Genomic DNA, 22,470 nt, shown 5'->3' on the forward strand with positions numbered 1-22,470 from the left:
AGTCGTATCCACACAATTGTATTAATATCGTGATTAATTCCAAAAAGTAATCGATAACGATTTAAAGACTGTAAATATCGGACCATTTGTGTATAACGAAAAACAGGAAGAAACGTGCCTTCATATCTCAATTGAGAAATTTAGGTTGGAGAGGGAGGGGGGACAACAACAAAATCTAAATTAACGTAGAAATTACTTAAGAAATTGTTTCAAAACCTACCATAGTGCATTTGCCAGCAGTACTTCTTCGAACTTTACCCACATCTTAAGTTTTCATGCTTATAAACACCGCGACGGTCATGAGGAAAATATCCTAAGAAAAGATCTGGCACTCAAATCCAAAACAATGTAAGCAACGAATACGAATTTATCAGCAGAAAATAATAATCGAGTTTCAGTTTGGGAGTTACTAAGCAAAATCTCGTGCGTGCGATAAATTAAATAAACATCTTTATTTTTATTTATTTCGTTTTTTTAAGTAAAATTGCATAAAAATCTACAATTAATACCATAAAAACGATTTCCTATAGTTTTAGAATAATTTATACACAAACGAGATTTGGTGTCAACAAATGAACCGGAAACAGGAAACACATGTTTGAATTCGACATTATTTCATCTACTGTTTGCATTTACCTGGAGATTCTGCATCCAAATTACGATTATAAAATCTCGTTAGTGATGTAGAATTTTTTTTTTTTTTAATTAATTAATTAATTTCTGTGCGGTGTTTTTTTTTCTTACACGTTGAAATGATGAATCTGTGTGATGGCGTTTAGTAATATTTATTCGTATTTTCATCTTCATCGATACAACTACAAGAGGATCGTTCGTTTAACTTTTACTGCAGGTATGGAATGAACGAACATAAATAATTACAGTGTCGATATATGCTTATCTTTTAAAAGAATTTGTAAATAAAAAATAAAAAGAACATAATTTATAAAAAACGTCGTAAGATTAAATTCTTGGCACTTCCACAGAATTTGAATCGAACTGTTTTTTACTTAAGTTCTAAATTTAGTTCAGCAAAGGTCGGTTTAAATTCTATAGAAACACCAAATTCTCTATCGACCATTTAACGTGTGGAAACTAGTTTTTATTTCGTTAGCTGTACGTTTCATCGACACATGATAACGAATACCAAGTCCTAGATTATCGCTTACTTCGTTAAACTTAGTCGATTAAATGTAGTTTTACGTGTTATTTGGGGGATGGGATTGGGTCACTCCAAATTAGACTTAAGGTATTTTTTTTTTTTTTTTAACCTGAAGGCACCAACTATGTCGCCATTAAAATTCTAAAATTTTGTTTTATAATCCCAGAGGTACAAAAAAGTGGTCAAAAACAAATGTTATCAAAGGCAAGATAAGTTTACAGTAACATATATTATTTGAGTTTCTAACAGTATTTTGTATATTTTTAAGTTATTATCAAAATTTGAAATATTTAGGTGTCAATTCATGGTCATTTTTCTTGTTCTCACCTAACGCTCAACACTATTTTTCGAACAGAATAAACGTTTTGAAGTGAGTAAAACGGCAAAAAAAACTTTACCAGAATAACTTATTTTGCCTTTGATAACATTTATTTGTTATACATTAGTTTTTTTTACCACTTTTTCGTACTTCTGTGGATTGTAAAACAAACCCCAAAAGTGATTTGGAAGTTTAAAATCACTTTCGAATTGCAAGCTTTTTTTTTTTTTTTAATTAACAGGCTCGAAACTATAAATGAATAAGTGCAAGGCAAGAGAGATACAAACAAAGGGACCGTTAGAATATTAGATCTCTCGGTTGAAATGTATAAAATAGTGGGTTAATGTTTTGCATCTGGTAGGATATATATAACAAAATAAGAAACCATATTCTTGCGAAGTATGTGACTCTTCTTGTACCCAGACACAACATATGTTACAACATACCTAGCAAATATACTCAGTGAACCAAGTGCAAGAGAGATACAGACAACTGCATTTAGTGGGACGATTGGAATGTACGAGATAGCAGGTGAATGTCTGACATTTGGTAGTATGTCCTATCCCCAATTATAATAAAATGATTAGGAAATTTAAAAAAAACAAAAAAACTAAGTAAATAAAAAGATGAATCCTTTTGTTAAAAGAATTAGTGAAATGCAATTATGTTAAATTTTAAAACATTTGTGTTAGGAATTTCTATGACATTAATCTCAGGTCATGAATTAGTTAATTAGGATTTGTTAAACAAAAATTACAAAGTGTATCTGTTAAATTCCAACAAAAAATATTGTTGTTTGGAAACAACTAAATACAAATGCTGTTTATTTATGTCAATCATTAAAGAGTAATCTGTCTATCCTCTCCTCTACATATAATAGATATGATTATTCCCATCCATAAAATGACAGTGTAGGAAAGGAAACACTGGGGGGCCACACATTAATAATAAAAAAAAATGGGCACGCTATTTGCCTGAACCTCATGCATATTTTCCAGTATTTATCATTCAGTTTAATTACAATTTGTATTTATAAGTTCTTAATTTACCAATCACATCATAAAACATTATTTTTTAGGTTACTCCTTACTTTAATTAAAGAGAAAAAGAAATTGTATGTGTATTTAGCTACCATCTTATTATTGTTGGTACTACTACTACTACTACTACTACTAATAATAATTATTATTATTTTCTGCATCATGACACACTAACATGGTGAGGATGCACATTTTTTTCTGTTGTCATTAGGAATTCTTTTTATTAGCAGTGTTCTCAGTTCTTAACTTACTGAGCCCATCATAAAACATTTGCCTCCATCTGGAAAGATTTCTAACTTTAAAAGAAAAAAAAATGCACATGTGTTTAGCAACTGTCTTCTCCTTATTGTTGGTGTTACTACTACTACTACTACTACTACTGTTATAATAATAATAATAAAAAAGGCTAATTATATTAACATACAGATTGAAGCCTACATAAGAATTTTAATCCTGTTTGAATACACACACGAGTGTGCAAGAGGAAAGCAATTGGAGGAATGTTAGGATTCTTTTTCATTCATAGACGCCTAACTTAGTGACTGCTTCTTAAAAACAAAACAAAATTACCTCAGTGTCGAAGAATTTCTCCTTCAGGAAAAAACTCTAGAAGCCAATGATTTCAGGATTGATTAAATTATTTATTTGTAAACATTTTTTTATTCATTATTTTCCTTTATTAGTGGGGGGGGGGGGCTCATGCACATTTTTGGGCTGCTATGCACATTTTAACATTTGTTTTATTGATGGAGACTTCACCTCATAAAAACAAAATTACCTCAGGCTAGAAAGATTTATCGTCCATGGAAAGACCCAACATGCACTCTTACATGTGTATGTGTGTTTGTTTCCCATTTTCTTCTACATTGCCTCCTTACTACTGCTACTACTTCTACTATAGTTATCATCATCAATGCTTGTGCACAGGTTCTACTATTATATATATCCTCCTCATATTTTTTTCTTTCCTGACATGAGCTACCAACTCAGCTTTGTGAGTTTTGATTCCCAGTCATTCCACAGCAAAAATTTCATTGCTTTTTTTCTGTTTTGCTGAGGATGGTACACATTTTCTTTTAATCCATTAGGCATAATTCTTTTTAACACATTAACTAATATGTTTTTAAAATTTCTTTTTATTAAGAGGAGCCTAAATTCAACCAATACCAACCACTTCCTAAAATAAAAAAAAATTATCACAGTCTAGAAGGTTTTCTACTTTATTGAAATGGTTTCAGGATAAGTTAAAATATTTCTTCATAAACATTTTTATTCGTTATTTTCTTTTTTTTTTTGCAGGGGATACTGCACATTTTTTAAATGTTGACTAAAATGTTTTTTAATATTTCTTTTTATTGATGGGACATTAATTCTTCGCTTACCTACAATTTCATAAAATACAACAAAATAAATTTAGCTGATTCCACGATAATGTGCTAGATAATCATAGTTTAATTTTCAATTAAGGTAATAATAATTGTACATGCTTTGCTTTTATGTTTTGTATGGACTACTGATACAACAACAGATCAAAAGCTACAGGCTGTCTCTCGGATTAAGAAACTTAAGAGGCTTAGTTGCAATCTTCAGCTTGAAGGTGCCATGATATATATTAAAATATATTAAAGTGTAGTTTATGACCAGGCTATGCTAGATGGACTGCTAGTATATATATATGCGTGACCTTTCTCGTGTGTGCAGAACAATCTCTACCAAACTATTCTATCAATAGACTTTAAACTTGATATATTGACTAGTCAGACCTGTGGGACAAATTCGATTTGGTTTTTGGCTAAAAGAAAAAGGTTTTAGCTATAAGAAAAGAGGTCAAAATTTAAAAAGTGGAACCTGGCAGATATAAATCAAACTAATGTATATTCTTTACACATGTACAAATATAAATTTATATGTTTAAACCGATTGATTTGTAAAATTTTGATAAGCATGTGGCCTTAGCTCAGGTTGTAGTGAATAACACTGAAATACTAAATGCTTTGTTTGCGATTCTAGCTGATTGTATCCAAGTAAGTTTTTTTTTTAACTTTTGAAATCACTACTATATAATGAATACAATATAATAATCAATAGAGACTTGGCTCTATAATAATAAATACAAAATTTGCATAAACTAAAATATCATATTTAAGTGTATTTTACAACTGGGCAATGCAGGGCAACCTGCTAGTAAATATAGATACGAACAAAGTAATCTATATTAAACCAAGCACACAACAGACCACCATGTCTATGTATATTAACATACACAGATTTCAAAAGTAATAATAGCAGATCAATGGATTGTGAAAGTACATATTTTATATAAGAATGCAGTAATATGCTACTAATTGCGGCATGACAATTAAGTTTATAATATTGTTGGTCCCTGATTTATCGGAGAGGGACCTATGTTTTCAATGGTGTCCGTGTGTCTGTCTGTGCATCCGTGTGTCCATTATTCTGAATGATTGCCAGATAACCGTGCATTAGTTTTTACTAAAATTTTGCCACAAATTGTATTTCATTAAATAGATGTGCACAGTAAAAATAATTTTTTTACGAAAATTCCCGTTGCATCCCTAGGGGCTCAAAAGTGATCACAAATGCTCCCAAAAAAACAAAAATAAAACTTTTGCCCCATAACTTTCGATCAATCCATTAGATTTTTCTGAAATTTGGCCAAAATGTGGAGCCCATTGTTCTTAATATAAATCCAGTGTGGTTGACTCTGGTAAAATTCTGGTTCGCATCCCCGGGAACTTTTAGTGCTAAAAATGCCCCTTTTTGTGGCTCTTTTTTCATATTTCTCAACAAAAACTTGATATTTCTGACTATATAGTGATTTTTCACGGTAGTCAACTCAAATATACATATGTTAAGGCCTGAAATTGCATCGTTATTCATTTACACTGGGATTCGGCGTCCCCCTAGGGCTCAAAAGAGGTCAAAAATGGCCAAAAATTACACTTTTTTCCCCATAGCTTTTGATCCATCCATTAGATTTTCCTGAAACTTGACCAAAATGTGGAGGCCATTGTTCTTATATAAATTCAGTATGGGTGACCCTGGCAAAATTCTGGTTCGCATCCCTCTAGGACTTTTACGACTAAAAAACATACCTTTTTGGAGCTCTTTTTTTCATATTACTTGAAAACTTGATATGTATGTATATATAGTAGTTTTCCATGGTGCTGAATTCAAATATACACGTTTTAAGGCATGACACTGCACCGTTTGTCCATTTTCACTGGAATTCGGCATTCCCAGGAGCTCAAAAGAGGTCACAAATGCCCCAAAATTGCAAAAAATGACACATTACCCCATAACTTTTGCCCCATCCATTAGATTTTTCTTAAACTTGTCAAAAATGTGAAGGCAATGTTGGCACTTCACACTTCTCACATTCATCATTTCTTCACTATTTTTTGTGGCATCATTTCACATGCAGCACAAGAGAGGACCACACACGCACGGCTTGTTTTTAGTTAAAATTAACATAAAAATTGAGTAGATAATATTGGTTTTTAATGAAAATTCAATTTTGCGACTTTCAATTTTCATTCTTATTCCAAACATACACTATAAATTTATAGAATTATCATCACAACACCATGAAAAAGAATCCTAAAATATTTTTAGATAGATTTTGAAATGAATTCTCCACTAGTTATAATAGAATTTCAATGCATTTAATACTAAACATATACATGTACTGTATATATATATATATGTGTGTGTGTTGTATTTTTTTATTACTGTTTTATCTGTTTGGCTACATATGTTTCAGATGTTGAACCATGTTTACGATCCAACAGCCTTCTGCAAGGCCTGACAAGGCTGTTGGGTCATAAACATGGTCCAACATCTGAAACATATGTAGCCAAACAGATAAAACGGTAATAAAAAAAATAAAACACATATTTGCTCTGCAATAGTATTGAGCACTCTCTTCAAGTTTTTACTAATTACCACAACAGCGGAGTTACTATCTTTAAGAGCAGATCTGAGAAAATAGACCACATCCTGTCTGCACATCCCTCGGCTAACATCCACATCTGTGGTGACTTCAACGTCCATAACGTGGAATGGCTGACCCATTCAAATAAGACAGACGATGAGGGGAGGAGGTTTTGTCATGATTTTGCCATTGCTTATGACCTCACTCAGATTGTTCGCGAACCCACCCATGTGCCCGATACACCCGGTCAATATGCAAGTCTCCTAGACCTTTTTCTCTCAACTTCCCATGAGCTATGTTCATGTTCCGTTCATTCTCCTCTAGGATCCTCCGACCACTCCGTCGTATCAGTTAAGATAAAAACGAAATGTAATAAGTCCCCAGACGTACCCCTTCATCGTACTGTATACCGATACTCTATGGCTGACTGGGATAGCTTCCGTACATTCATATCTGATTTACCTCTGCACTCCATGTTTAAAAAGGAAGTGTCCTCTATAGTATCAGATCTGACCGAATTGTAGGCATAGACCAATTCATACCATCTAAAAAATTCCAACAAAAACCTAACAGCCAGCCATGGTTCTCCCCAGAATGTGCTGCTGCCATCGCTCACAGAAATCACTTTTTCCATAGCTACCAACGTAATATATGCACTGAGACTAAAGCTGCTTTCAGGACTGCCAGCAACCACTATAAAAGAGTAATAAAAAATGCAAGAGAGCTATATGCCCAGTCTGTTAAATCCAAAGTAGCTGAGCAGCGGCTTGGTTCCCACCAGTTTTGGCAAAATACAAATAGGATCCTGAACAGAAGTGTGCATTCTATCCCAACCATTATCAATGGACCAGAGGACATCTCGTCAGCATCAGACAAGGTCAAACTATTTGCAAAGAACTTTGAAGCTAATTCTATCCTATGCGACAAAGGCCATCAACTCCCCATATTTCCTCCTATAACACAGAACACGCTAGGTAACATACAAATATCCGTGCATGAGGTCGCCAAGCTAATCAAGAACTTTCATTCCAGTAAAGCAACTGGCCCTGATGGCATCCCAATTATAGTGTTAAAAAAGCTTCAACCAGAACTTTCTCCCATACTTACGAAACTGTTCAAGCGCTGCCTTAAGAAGTGCTTTCCGACTCCCTGGAAAACCTCATCAGTTTTCCCTGTATTTAAGAATTCAGGTGATAAGTCATCTCCCTCTCAGTACAGACCAATAAGTCTCCTGTGTGTTATGAGTAAGTTGCTGGAATCCATATTAAATAGAGAAATAGTCAACCACCTCAGCAGAAACAACCTTCTTAATGACACAATATGGTTTCCGCTCTGCAAGATCTACTGCAGATGTGCTAACGGTTAAATCTCATCACAGGATTAGTGAATCTCTTGACAAAGGCTTCCTTTCTAGGGCAATTGCTCTTGACATATCAAAGGCCTTTGACAAGGTATGGCATAAGGGTCTACTTCACAAGATTTCCAGCTACGGTATAACTGGAAACGTTTTCTCAATCATTAAATCATTTCTCTCCAATAGGCTCATAAGAGTAGTGGTCGATGGACAAAAATCAGAGGCCTGCAGTATTAATGCTGGAGTCCCTCAGGGGTCAATCCTGGGCCCAACTCTCTTCCTGATCTACATCAATAACCTCCCTAAACACATACTTAAATCATTTGTTGACATCTATGCTGATGACACGACCATCTACGGCAACACATCAAAGGCTGTAAATGACAAAGTTCTCTCTGATTCTCTCTCCTCTGATCTCGAGCACGTGGTTCAGTGGGGGAAGACGTGGCTGGTTACCTTTAATGCATCTAAAACCAAACTCCTATCCTTACATCATCAATGCTCTGATCCCCATTGGGATGGATGGCTCTCGTCTGGGAGAGGCCCCATGTTTTGACAAGCTTCTGGGTTTGACCTTTACTCCTGATCTGAAATGGAACACGTACATCAAGTCTGTTGCCAAGGTCGCTGGAAAGATGGTGGGATCCTTCTACCGCTCCAGAAGATATCTCACTACTGATGCAATTCTCTGTCTATATAAAAGCCAAGTACGTCCAAGGATGGAATACTGCTGCCATATCTGGGCAGGAGCTGCTAAAAACAGCCTATCCTGCCTTGACAGAGTACAAAATAGACTTTGTGGCTTAGTGGGGGATGCCCTTTTCTCTACCCTGCAACCTCTCTCCCACAGAAGAGACGTTGCGAGCCTATCCTTGTTTTATCGTTATTTCCATGGCAGGTGCTCGTCTGAACTCCAATCTCTGGTCCCCCCTTACCAATCTTTCACGAAAAACACCCGTCTAGCTGAATCCACTGTGAAAAATTTCCCCCACTCTTTATCTGTGCCTAAATCAAAATGTGGATTCCATGAACAAAGCTTCTTTCTTAGAACTGCACGCCTGTGGAACTCTGTTCCGTCTGCCTGCTTCCCACCTGACTACAACTTGAATGTATTCAAGTCCAACATTAACAAATTCCTAATGAACCGCCCCCTTAAGTAAACACTTCATCAAATCTCCACACTAACGTAATGTACTTGCAACAACCCTTATCCCTGAGTGGCTTCCGGGCCTTGATAAGTGGTGATCAATGTGTAAAAAAAAAAAAAAAAAAAAATTACCAGTTTTACCATATATATATATATATATATATATATATATATATATATATAGTACAGATGAATGATTAATAGACAATTATTTGAATATCGAATTTTCATCACTATTTTTTAAACAGTTTATAATAAATTAATGTTTGGTGTTATTAATTTGAAATTGTAGTGTTCTATTTTTACTATATATATGCAATAGTTTCATTGATATTAACAGTAATTGGTTAAAGTGATTTAAAAAACGAATAAATTACTAAGACACTTTATTAAATCAAACTAACATCGTTCACTATGAGGCATAAGCGAGAAGAGAAAAGAGAGGGAAAGAGTAATTGGTTCACCTGCCCTCCTCTCTCTCTCTCTCTCTCTCTCTCTCTCTCTCTCTCTCTCTCTCTCTTTCTCCTGTTAGTGACGCCTATTTAGTTTTTCATGGTTTTTAATTCAATGATTGTTTTAATCCCATAGGCAAAACGTTTCACATTCACATTTAAACATTTCTTTGCTATGCTTTTGGGATTTCGACTTGATTTTCAACAAGTTATGTATTTCTACATTGTCAGCTTAAAAAAGAGCTTCCCTCACCATACACACACAATTGATCAGGAGAATTAATTTCTTCTTTCTTTTGATTTCATTATTGTCTTATTTAAAAGATAAACTTGTATAAAAATTATCAAAAAATTAATGTCTTCAAATGTGTTTTTGTGTTTAAGGAACTTATGAATGAAATGTTTATTATTTAAATTTTTGGTTTCAAGTATCAAACTTTGCAAAGTGAGAGTGAGCTGGTAAAGCCAGCCAGTATAATGATAAAATAAAAACCTATTTTTCTTCAAAGAAATCACAAGAATAACACTTCCATCATTGCAAGTCTATATATTAACATAGATGTAACTACAATCGTCAAATAAGAGTGACAGAGGTTGTCCACCCCCTCTTCTCATTTTCTCTGCCACCACCTCTTTTTGTCTATTTTCTGCCCCCCTTCCCCCCCACTCTTTTCTCTCGTCTTGCTTCCTCTCTACTTTACTGAAGCAAAAACGGATCAAGTAAAGATAAGATACTTGTAGCAGAAGACAAAGATTGGCAAGCATTTCAAGTGACACCGGTTGTTTGACCTTGACATTGCCGTTGGTTGTTAGTAAACATGTCAAATAGCAGACATGGTCAAATGTTCGCGAGCAAGATTTTTAAAAAATATATTTACAAAACTTTTAAAGATTGAAAAGAAAAAATATATATTTACAAAACATTTTCTTTAATATTAAATATTTACAAAACTTTTAAGGATTAAAAAAAAACAACTTTTTTCTATTGACGCAACACTTTTTAATGTAAGTAATAAACAAACGTATTTAAACAAAATATATTTAAATAAATGGGTGTCTTTCTCAGTGCATTCTTTTTATATATTTACAGAACTTTTTAATAAAACTAATATAATAATAATAATATTATAAATAAATAAATGGTAAATTTTTACGATGTGCCCCAGCGTATTATAAACACACCAACCTCCCTATGTTAAGAACATCTTTCAGAATAAACACCCCCAACCTCAAAAACCGTTCTTAACATGGGGAGGTGTTTATTCCGAAAGCCGTTCTTAACATGGGGTGGTTGGAAGTGTTTATACTATGCTGGGGCAGGTCGTAAAATAATACCAAATAAATAAATAAACCTATAACTGAGAATTTCGGATAATATCAATTAAAAAATACATAATTTAAAAAAAATTTAAATAAAATTATTATAACCAAACTTTAATAGCAGAAACAAATATAAAATAACTGATTTTCCCGGATTTTTGTGACCAAGATTAATTTTTATGTACAGTGTGTTTATTTTTTGTTTTTTTATCTTTCTTTGTGCGCTTTTAATACAATTCAATATTTATTTAAAGTGCGATGTATGTAGGTGGTCAGTGACGAAGAAATCCTTCTAGACAATTTTGTGCATAATAAAATCACAAGTATAAGCAAAACAATGGATATTTAAAAAATATATTTTATTCACATATCTTTTATAACTTTTATTTTTATAAAGATGAAGTGTAGTATCACAAGATACAAATCTTTTTATGATTTTCATTTTTATTTAGAAAAAAAAACTTGCTATTTGCTTACTTCTCCATAAAAGCAAATTAAGTACAAGTAAGTTTAGCGTTCGAAATTTTCAGTTTTTAATGTTTTGTAATTAATATAGTTCATTCTTTTTATTTTTTTAAATTTAAATTTTTATTATTATTATTATTAGTTTTATTAAAGTTGTGTAAATATATTTTAAAAAAAACACACTCAGAAAGACACCCCCATTTATTTAAATATATTTTGTTAAATTTCCGTTCGTTTTGTTACTTACACTAAAAAGTTTTGTGTAAATAGAAAAAAGTTTTTTTTTTTAATCCTTAAAAGTTTTGTAAATATTTAATATTAAAGAAAATGTTTTGTAAATATATTTTTTTCTTTTAAATCTTAAAACATTTTGTAAATATATTTTTTAAAAAATCTTGCTCGTGAACATTCGACCACGTCTATTTGATGTGTTTACAAACAACCACCGGCAATGTCAAGGTCGAACAACTGATGTCAATTGAAATGTTCGCCAATCTTTGTTTTCTGCTACAGGGTATCTAATCTTTACTTGATCCGCAAAAACTGTAGTGTCAAACCCACGTTTTCAACACTTGACCAAAGTCTGCTTTCTTTTGTATTTCTAATCCTATACATACTATGATTTGAAATTTAGATGTTTAATACAGAATGATTATAAGAGAAGCAAGAAATTTCTCAAATAGTAATTTATGTTTACAAAAGCAGGAAATTTGTTGTTTTATTATTTATTTTGTGGGGATGGGGCATTCCTTTTTGGCAAGTAGCAACTAGTTCAGGACTTCCAATGCCAACATGTAAGACAAATGTTAAACCAAATATGAGTATGATGATGAGATCAGGTTGGACGTTTTGCAAAATCTTTTTTTAACAGTATTAAAAGATATCACTAATCATAAAAGAAAAAGAAAAACAAAAAAAAAAAAATTATTACAGCTTCATCATCATCTATACATGTACATTGTGCACTACAACTTAATTTTTCTTTTTCACATTGAAAATAATAGACATTATACAAAGTATAATCTGTATTTGTGATTGTCAACCCACAACCTATTTTATAGGGAGGTGTCACTGTTCTTTCGTATACCACGCCTGATCTTTATCTTTTACAGACCCAGCTCAGCATTGTTTAAATTTGTAACTAACTTTACATTATGGTTATTAGGTCAAAGGGAAGCAACTCCAAAATATGAATATCAAAAAGAAAAATTCAAGAACATTCATTCGTCAACCAAAGAAAATATTTTTAAAAGTTTGGATTATTCTGACTACTGTACTCCTCTTGGATGCTATTCTCACAACGTTTCAACCGATGTAACCTCCAACCTTTTTCAAGTGCATCTTGTTGAACTTTGGACTATTTCTGTCAAACTCGGAAACCTGTGTCATTTATTTAATTTTCAGGGTTAGCTTGCTCTTATTTTTGTCAGCCATGACTGGGTAGAAATCTTAAATAATTCGTAATTGTATTTTTAGTATTGCCCGCATTCAGGATTGAATCTTCAACGTGAAGCCATTTAGAAGCTATCAATCCTCATCTCAAAAATTCCGAAATATAAAAAAATTCTGATAATAATAATAATGATGATTACTCATAATCAAAGTGTAGTATCTGTTCTTCAGATGCTGCACTTCATTTTCTTGTTCTCTTTCGGTGGAGGAGAAATCCTTCACGACTGAGACAATTTTTATTTTTGTACCTTTTCTCCACGTTAAAAAACGACCCTGGTGTCTAACTCTGTCCCGTGGGGAGGCATAGTAAATAGGTACTCATAATTTCTTTGGTGCTTATTCAGATTGGCATTTATAGTGATAAGCAAAAGTGAAAAAGAATTTGTATATTGTATTTGTATCAGAATGAAGATTGTATATTCTAAAAATCACAAAAATTAATCAAGTAGTATTTTTTTTTATTTACAAAAGACAAATTTGCTGTTTTTTGCTGATAAGTGAAAGATGAGGCCATATTTCTCTTGAGAACATAATAAGGGGAGGTAAACAGCGACTGTGTTGACAGTTTCCACATACATTAGGGTTGTCTGCCCTTGTCCACTAATTCATTGATTAGATTTTTTCACCCTCATCGAAACAGAGTAAAATTTGATTTTCTTGAATAAAAAAAAAATTTATCAAATTATGTGATTTGGTGAATTTTTCATCTTTGTCCCATGACTGGTACGAAGATCATACAGACATCTCTATATTTTCTTCAATTTTAAATGCCACCTTAGGTCCCTATCTGAATAAGCAGCAATTTTTCTGTTTTGCAATTGAATTCTTTAAATTTTGCTTATGCTAAAAGTCTTAAAGTTTCTTGTATATTTTTTAACAAGACTTTACATATTCTTTTCTGTTTCAGTTCAAAAGATGGGCAACACAGTTGCAAGTACTGCTCAAAGTCAATTTGTAGAGGAGACAATAAAAAACAATTGTGTGACTGTTTTCTCCAAAAGTTATTGTCCTTCTTGTAAGGTTGCAAAGAGAAATCTTGATGAACATGGCATTACATACAAAGTTGTAGAATTAGACAAGAGAAAAGATGGCAATGAAATCATGACAGTTTTACATGCAATGACCCAGAAAAGAACTGTAAGTCTTGTTTTCTTTCTTTTTGCTTTTTATATATGTTCTCACATTCATACTGATTTTCATAAAATTATTTAGATTTATTGAAAAAACTTAAGTGTGTTAAACTTTTTCTTTCTTTCTACTTGGTTTTACTTCTCCTTCTTCCCATATCCAAGGGTTAGAAGTTCTGCCATGTTTGACATTGACATATGAGATTGAAGTAAATGAATTTTTACATCTGGATGTCCTTCCTCACACCAACCTTTTCAAGGGAACAAATATTTTGTTGAAACACCATCTTGTTATAATTCTCCACTCACGGGAGCAATGTGCTTGTTCATTGTCAAGAAAATAGTTATCTCTAGGCTGCTACCACACTTTCGTTGGACACCACAGGAACTACTGCTATCCATGAGGATAGCAAGATAGTTTATCAAGGTTTACGCCTCTAGATCCGTCGTGTTCTGTCTATATTAATAGAGCTACCTCTTGAAGGGTATGGCTTTTTGCTACATATGAATAATCATTCACTATGATGAGATTGTCACAAATTACAACTGTAAAAAGTACCATTTTATGCAATCGCATAGTGCTGACTGCATGGAAACAAGTTAGGGACGCTACAGAAAGCCAAGTTAGAAACGTACTACTCCTCTGCATGACCCCTTAATCCTGACTGACTGAAAAAGAAAAAAAGGCTATCATAGAAATTTGAGTACACATATAAAAACTCACTTTAAAAAAAATTTTGTTCACCCCAAACAAGGCATAAGAGTCTACTTTATTAGTAGCCAAATTTATAAGAGGGGAAACCGGAGTGGGGAGTTTGACAGCAAAATGTTTGTTTAAATTAATTTAAGATGTTTATTTAAATTTTTGCCTGTTTGTTTGGTCAGGGGAAATAGGGAGCAGGGAGGGAATTTCAGAGATAAGTGGACCGTTTTTTGAGTAAAAAATTTCTTCACATTTAAGCACTTCTATAATGAATGGGTGGGATTTTGCTGCTAGTCAGGTAGGTCTGGAGCATTTTTGATGAAGGGATTATAAATGCATTAAATTGGAGCACATTTTATGGAATTACTTGTAAAATAATAACAGAGATGTAATTCTGCAGCAGTGTGGAACTTGACAGTGAATGTAAACTAGTGTCTGATGCACCAGCCCAAATATTGCAACAATACTCTATGATAGATGAATGTTGGTTTTAATAAGATATAGGTTACTTGCAGGTGTGAGGATTTTTATAGCCCAATAGAGGGAGCCTAGATTCTTTATAGAGGGAAAATGTATATATTATATACAGGGTTATTCAAAAATCAAGAGACTTTATTCAAAAATATAAAGACTTTATTCAAAAATCAAAAGACTTTATTCAAAAATCAAGAGACTTTATTCAAAAATATAAAGACTTTTTCAGATATAAAAAAAAAATTATTTTTAAATTTTACCCTTAATGGTAGAATCAAATCAAGGTATGGAGAACAATATGAACTCGGATGATTCTGCTAACAAGAAACCCAGAGTAATGATGAATGAATCTCTTTTTGAGTTAATAAAAAGGCTTGTTGGGCAAAATGTACCTGCAACGGAAATTATGGAGATGACAGGACAGAGCAAGTCTACTGTGTATAAAGCAGTTTCAAAGATAAGAGAAAATCCAGATTCCTCTTATTCTGAGAATTATGGAAAATCAGGGCGACCTACAACACAGCATCCTGACTTGGTAAACAAGGTTAAAAATATTATTAATGAAGACCAGTCGTTAACTCAAAAAGGGATTCAAACAAAGTTTGAAGAAAAATTTGGATTTACCCCAAATCAAACCTCCGTTTGCAGACTTTTGAAGGAAGCGAGGCTAACAAGAAAAAGGCTGAAGAGGAAGGCAGCTGTCGTTAATACGAATAATCACCGTGAAAAAATGAGAGAATACGCCAGGACTTTTGTGGGATATCGAAACCGCGAAGTTTTGTTTCTGGATGAAACAGGCTTTAATTTGCACACATCCAAAAATTATGGATATTCGCAAATTGGTGTAAGCCCAGTTACCTTCTAAAGGACAAAACCTATCAGCCTGCTGTATTATTTCACAGTTCAGCTTATCCTATTACAAACTGATTGATGGATCGTTTAATGGGGAGAGGTTTCTTGAGTTTCTCATCGGGACTGTTAATGAGGGTGTTTTAAGGAGAAATGTAGTCTTAGTAATGGATAACGCCCCAATCCACAAGACAATTGTTGTTAAAGAGTTTTTAGAATCTCACCAGATTGAAGTTGTATATCTTCCCCCCTACAGCCCCGACCTTAACCCTATAGAAAATTTTTTTAGTATGGTTAAGTCTAGATACTCGGCCATAAGACCTCGTGCTGTTACTAGGGAAGAATTAAAAATTAATGTTGGTAATGTTTTGGAAAACTTAAATGGGGAGGATGTGCAAATTTTTGAAAATCTCATAAGAAAAATGTGGGACCTAATCTACCAAGTAATAACAGGTGTTGAATAAATGAAATTATAAAGTCTCTTGATTTTTGAATAAAGTCTCTTGGTTTTTGAATAAAGTCTTTATATTTTTGAATAAAGTCTTTATATTTTTTAATAAAGTCTCTTGGTTTTTGAATAAAGTCTTTATATTTTTGAATAAAGTCTCTTGGTTTTTGAATAAAGTCTCTTGATTTTTTAATAACCCTGTATATTGTATATTGGAGACATTTTTTTATAATATGAGTTAATAGATTTTCTTTTCAGATAAAATTGTATTTTACTTGTTTCAAATTGAAATTTCCTTTTGTTTTCTTGTAGGTTCCACGTGTGTTTGTTGATGGCCAGTGCATTGGAGGGTCTGAAGACACCCAACAGTACTTACAGAACGGAAAATTATTTGAAATGCTTAATCAATGTATGAAATCTAAAATGTAATTACGAAATAGATATAAATTGTTTTCGTGTCTGGAATGTTTTTATTTTTTCTCATTGAACAGTGTGTATATCATAGGATGTACTTACTATTTACTTGTAGCATGGTTTAACGTTTTCTGTTCTCAGCTGCTGGGGTTAGACACTTTCTTATTGTACAACAGAAAGGATTTGAAACAAGTTTCTTTGAAGTAAAGCTTTAAGGCTGGATGCTTTTCCTAATGGCAATTTTATTTGTGACTGACACTAAGTGGATCACCAACCACAACCAATAGTCCCCACTTAACTGAGTCAGTTAGCTTTTATAGCATCCGACACTCACCAAACCCATATTTTACAACAGGCATCTGTGTGCATTTCATAAAGCTACATCTGACCAAGATATAACCCACACACAGTCTCTGAGTAAGCTGACATTTGGTCTGGAACTGATTATTGAGGTAATCTATATCTGAAGGTTCTTCCCCTACCTGCCATCTGGGGACCCGATGGAAGGGAGATGGTTGCTCCATACCATGCAATAGAAAAATAAATACGGGTTTCTAACAATATGATGTGCATAATACTTTTTATTATACAAAAAATTGCAATTTGATTTTTTTTTTAAAAAGCAAGAAAACAAATCCAATCAAAAATTTGATCCATGTGATTTTGAATAATCCTAAGTTCTTTTTATTTTCATTTTTATTTTTTGAATGAATAATAAAAAAAAATTATGAAATATCTTTTTTCTTTCTGTTTTGATTTAATTTGTAGATTCTAAAAATATATTTTGTAAAACAAGCCGCTCAATTAGAAATTCTTTGATGGCTCTTTTCGGTGCTTGTCCAGAATTCTTCCTATATTAAAAAATAAAAATAAAGAAAATCTGTATGTTGTACATAACTGTGATGGAAAAAAAATATTGCATTCCAAAAATCACGAAAATTAATCCAGTAGTTTTATTTTTAAACTAGCAGGAAGGAAGGGCGCTTGGCCTTGCCAGGTCATAAAATATACTTAAATATATTTTAATTCATGCAGATTTTGTATTTATTATTACAGAGCCATTTCTCTGTTGTTCTCAATAATTATTTGAGTGCTTTCAACTAGAATCAAAGCCAAAACATCTAACACTCCAGCCGCATTTCCTACTGTTGTAGCTCTCGAGAGATAGGTAAGAAAGATTTAGGTAAGAATGACTGGAAATGAATTGAATTTCAACTTGTCAATAAATGTTTGTATGTGTCATTCATCCATCCAAACAAAGATTTTACTTGTTATAAAGCATCCTTGGTGTATGATTACTATTTCTTATTTTATTTCAGTGTTATGTGACCAGTAATTTAAGAGTCTATCAGTTAAATATTTTCACACAGACAGACAGATACACAGAGAGATATCTACTGTTTTATTTATATAGATAAGAAAATCACATTTTATAACTAAGCAAGGAGCCATTGTTTCGCTATGAAATTTTGAAAACAGTATGAAGGAACAAGGGAGAGAACTCCAAATAATTAAAACTTGCTAGATTTTTTTAAAGCAATTTTTAACATCGGAGTGGAGACATTAAAAAAACTCAAATTTGTTTAAAAATGATTTTCTTTCTGAACATAAAACAAGTTGATCAATTTACGTGACTTTTAGAATATATTTTCTTTCCATCATGGGTACATAAATCATACAAACTTTTCTTAATTTTTACTTTTAATATAGGGGGAATTTTGAACAAGCACCCCTTTTTTTATCCCAAATAATGTTCCTAAAAATCACTATTATCTTATAAAGTAATGAATCATCTTTGTGTTATTTGTTAACTGTCATTAAAATTAGTGAAATTGCCAATTTTTCAATCAAATCGATTGATTGCCTACTCTAGTTGGGGATCCATCCCGGTGCATCGGGAGGAAACTTTGCATGCCTATCTGCAGTGACTTAATGTTGTAGTTATATTTAAATTAAACTGCAAACATCTCGGCAAACTTGTTTATAAGCTTTTCTCCATTGACAACAATACTTCATATTATATAACACCAGTCGGGAAGAAAATTAAGTGACAACACTGAACCATGCCTGTAGCTAAGCAAAATAGGAGTTGGAGTCCATGAAAATTGTCTGACTCTTACTAAAAAGGAACATGATATTTGATGAAAAATATCCTAAACCGAAAAATATCAACATCTTTATCATTATTAAATGATGTTATTTAAAAAAAAGAAAATTACATTATTTTTGTGTTTTACCTGTAATACCTTTTCAGAAAACCGAATTCTTTGATTTTTTTCATTAGTTAAAACAAAAAAAGTTGAATTTACAGAGTCCGAGTACTTTAAAATCAAAACACATTAAATAATATATAAATCATTACTAATGTAGGTTATTAGGTTTGAATCACAATTTAAAAAATTTCATGAGTTGAAATCAGAGTCGGTCAAGTATTTGAACTACTGATCTATTTTATTTAGCTACTAGTAGAGCTACTTGGTGTTTCTAGATAATACAGACCTTTTAGCACTCCTTTTTCCAAGCCCTTATTCCATACACTAACAAAGAGACCCAATTTGCCGAGGATTGAATGACGATCAATGAATGTTTCATGCCCCCACCCCATATATTTTCATTGTCATCGAAATTTTTTTTTTTTTCAATTAAATCAATTGATTGCCTGCTCTAGTGGGGCATCCATCCTCGTGCACCGGGAAGAAACTTAACATGCCTCCCCGCAGTGACTTAGTCCACAATACATTAGACTTTGCATTCCATTTTAGAGAATATACTGTTGATTTTATAAAATTATTTTATGTATAATGGCTTGAATTAAACTTTAAAAAGCAAAAGTCGAGTATTGCTTTAATTGTGCTCTAAACAGAATCATTCATTTCGAATGCACCCAAGTCATATCAAAGAACTTACTATTGGTTTTATATGCCAGGCCTTTCGGATTGTGTGATAATAAAACTTATCAAATGCATTTGTGATGGTAGGCTGTATAAGGTGTTAACTTTGGTCAAAATCGCCTGTTCCTTCTTTCATTGGATCATTTTGATTATCAATTATTGATACTTATCGAAGATATTCTAATACAAAACCTATCTAAGAACATTGCCAGACATAAAATAACATGTAAAATTTCATAAAAATCGGCCAAGCCATTTTCGAGTTCATGAGGAACGAACTCATGCACAGATAAACAGAGAGACAAGTTCCTTTTCTATAATAGAGAAGATATAGATTATCGTTTTCCTCATTTTTTTAATTTCTTTTATTTCCATTTTTCATTTACTCAAGGGAAAGAACTTTTAAATATAGTTATTTCCCTTGATTTCTCCAAATGAGAGTATATATTTTGGTGCTTACTTAGAATAACAGTTAATAAAAATAAAAATATAAACAAACCTTTGTGATGTACGTGCTCGTCGTGGAATGAAGATGTCATATTCCAAAAATTATGTAAATTCATCAAGTAGTTTTTTTTGTTAAACTAAAATAATCAAATTTTATAAAGAAGAAAGGTGGGATCCGGGAGCCACCATTTTGTTTTAAAATTTAAGGGCGAGAATTCAATTCGACCACCGAGATAATAACATTTTAATTGCTAAAAATCGTAAATTTTGATTTTCTCAGTTAAAAAAAACCTACTTGATCAATGTATATTGTTTTGGGAATATGACATATTCTATTCTGTGCTGAGTGCGTACATGATAAAAATTTGAATTTTTTTTTTTTTTTTTTTTATGTGTAATTCTAAATAAGCACTATATTTTTTCCTTATTCTACAGTCATAAATTTCGCTCCTAGTACCATCAAATAAATAGTATTTTTTTTTATCGAAACTGGAGCAAAATAAACATGCTTTGTCGGTATATATTGAGTAGTTTTTGAGTTTTCTGTGGCAGACAGATTAGAAGAGATCTTTTGGTGCTTGTCCAAAATTCATCCTATATTAAAAACAGAAATAAAGAAAAATCTGTGTGATGTTCATAGCCGTGACAGAAAGAAAATATGCATCAAAAGGCATGTAAATTGATCAAGTAGTTTAATTTCTAAATAAGAAAATCGAATTTTATGGCTAAACTACAAGAGACAATCTTACAACATCATCTTGAAAACAATCTGAACGAAACAGGGAGATAACTCTAAATAATTCAAACTTGAAAGCAGTTCTTAACATAGGGAGATGAGAGCCAATAGAAAAACTCAAATTTGCGTCAAAATGATTTTTTTGAATTGACCAAGACCACTGGACCAACATGTCAAATAAGCTCGAATAAAGAAAGCAGGGAATAGATTAGACAATTCTAAAGAACACATGCCATAAATGTATTTATAGAGATAATGGAGACTAGCAAGATGATGTTTATGAGAGTGGTGAAGCAAAGAAGAAAAAAGTGGGATAATCAATTTACAGATACGTTTCTGCAATTTATCAAGGACCCTCAAATGGAAAAGACATTCACCAGCCCAAACAACAGTACTCCATACATGGTCTCTTTTGTAGATTTGTAGTGATAGAGAATAGCGTCAGGTGTGTGAAAGTGTTTGAAACAATAGAGAGAACCAACTTTACAAGAAATAGAAAGAGCAATGCATCTAATGTATGAACTCTAAGAAAGATTTGATGAAAAAAAAAGACCAAGAAGTTACCTCAAGCGCAGAGCCATCCATGAGAATCTCGGAATTAAAAAGACACACCTATGATTGAAACTTATAAGTCTGAGTCTTAAATAGATTAAATGAAATAAGCTATTGCAATAGATCTGTGTTATAACACTTTCTTACATCCGACATGTATTATAATACTTTCAGGTATTATAACACTTTCTGACATGGGTTCCTCAGAATTGTCTGATCTATTCCCTGCTTCCTTTGTTCCATCTCTACAAATCTTCTATCAGACCATGTATGGAGTACTGTTGCCATATTTGGGCTGGTGAATCTCTGTCCTATTTGAAGTGTCTTAATAAATTGCAGAAACATATCTGTAATTTGATTGCCCCCACACTTTCTTCTTCCCTGCAACTTTCTTTCACAAATGTGATGTTGCTAGTCTCAGTCTTTTCTAAAAATACTATTATGGCATGAGTTCCTCAGAGTTGTCTGATCTATTCCCTGTTTCCTTTGTTCTAGCTCATCTGACTTGTTGGTCTATAGCTTGTCATCAATTCATTGTTTCAATACCTCATTGTAATACAGCTTCTTATTCAAGTAATTTCTTTCCAAGGACGACAAGGTTGTGGAACTCTGTTTCTGCTCACTGTTTTCCTTCTACCTACAGCTTTGGTCTTTTCAATATTAAGGTCAATAGGCATCTCCTGTCTTTGCAATAATCAGCTTTCATTCTCGTTAGCTCCTTACACTATGTGGGTTTATGCCTTGTCTTGAGCGATTTATATGACAAAAGAATATTGCTTGATTTCTTAAATACATTTTCGTTGCTAGTTATTGCTAAGCTTACTTTTGATAGAACTAGAATATGTTTTATGATTGATGGATTTTGGATTTATGTATATTGGATTGGCATTACTCTTTTCATATGTATTTTTATTCAAGTTTAAAGTGATATATAAATAGTGAGTTATTTTTAATGTGTCTACTCTTGGGCCTACTCTTCTCATTTCCATATGTATAATTTTCTTGAAGTTTTTACCCTTGACCATGTTGGAATCTCTTATTATAGCCAATCCATAATCTCTATATACGGCAATATCTATATTATCAAATATGTTTGTGAGGGTATAAAGTATAAATAACCTCACAAGATTCTGTGACAGTTTATTTTCTAATGTCTATTTATCTAG

The 22,470-nt window shown here is 32.5% G+C and overlaps 2 protein-coding genes across 6 annotated transcripts in view; one reads left to right on the plus strand and one right to left on the minus strand.

Annotated features, from left to right (window-relative positions):
- The window catches only part of LOC145293194 (TBC1 domain family member 9-like), a 152,804-nt gene extending 152,445 nt beyond the window's left edge, over positions 1-359 (minus strand). For both annotated transcript variants that reach the window (XM_080139689.1, XM_080139690.1), the window contains exon 1: positions 221-359. In XM_080139689.1, the coding sequence (XP_079995815.1) occupies positions 221-264 (44 nt within the window). In that variant the 5' untranslated portion in view covers positions 265-359. The remainder of the gene's footprint in view (positions 1-220) is intronic.
- LOC145293195 (glutaredoxin-2, mitochondrial-like) overlaps positions 228-22,470 on the plus strand; it is a 29,376-nt gene continuing 7,133 nt past the window's right edge. The window contains exons 1-3 of one of the 4 annotated variants that reach the window (XM_080139695.1): positions 228-348; positions 13,571-13,800; positions 16,577-17,415. In XM_080139695.1, the coding sequence (XP_079995821.1) occupies positions 13,579-13,800; positions 16,577-16,693 (339 nt within the window). In that variant the 5' untranslated portion in view covers positions 228-348; positions 13,571-13,578 and the 3' untranslated portion in view covers positions 16,694-17,415. Of the gene's footprint in view, positions 349-579; positions 851-13,570; positions 13,801-16,576; positions 17,416-22,470 lie in introns of those variants that run through there. The other 3 variants (XM_080139691.1, XM_080139693.1, XM_080139692.1) reach the window with 3 other exon arrangements.

This window comes from Euprymna scolopes, chromosome 14, assembly GCF_053919585.1.
Source record: "Euprymna scolopes isolate OS-2025 chromosome 14, ASM5391958v1, whole genome shotgun sequence".
Classification (NCBI taxonomy): domain Eukaryota; kingdom Metazoa; phylum Mollusca; class Cephalopoda; order Sepiida; family Sepiolidae; genus Euprymna; species Euprymna scolopes.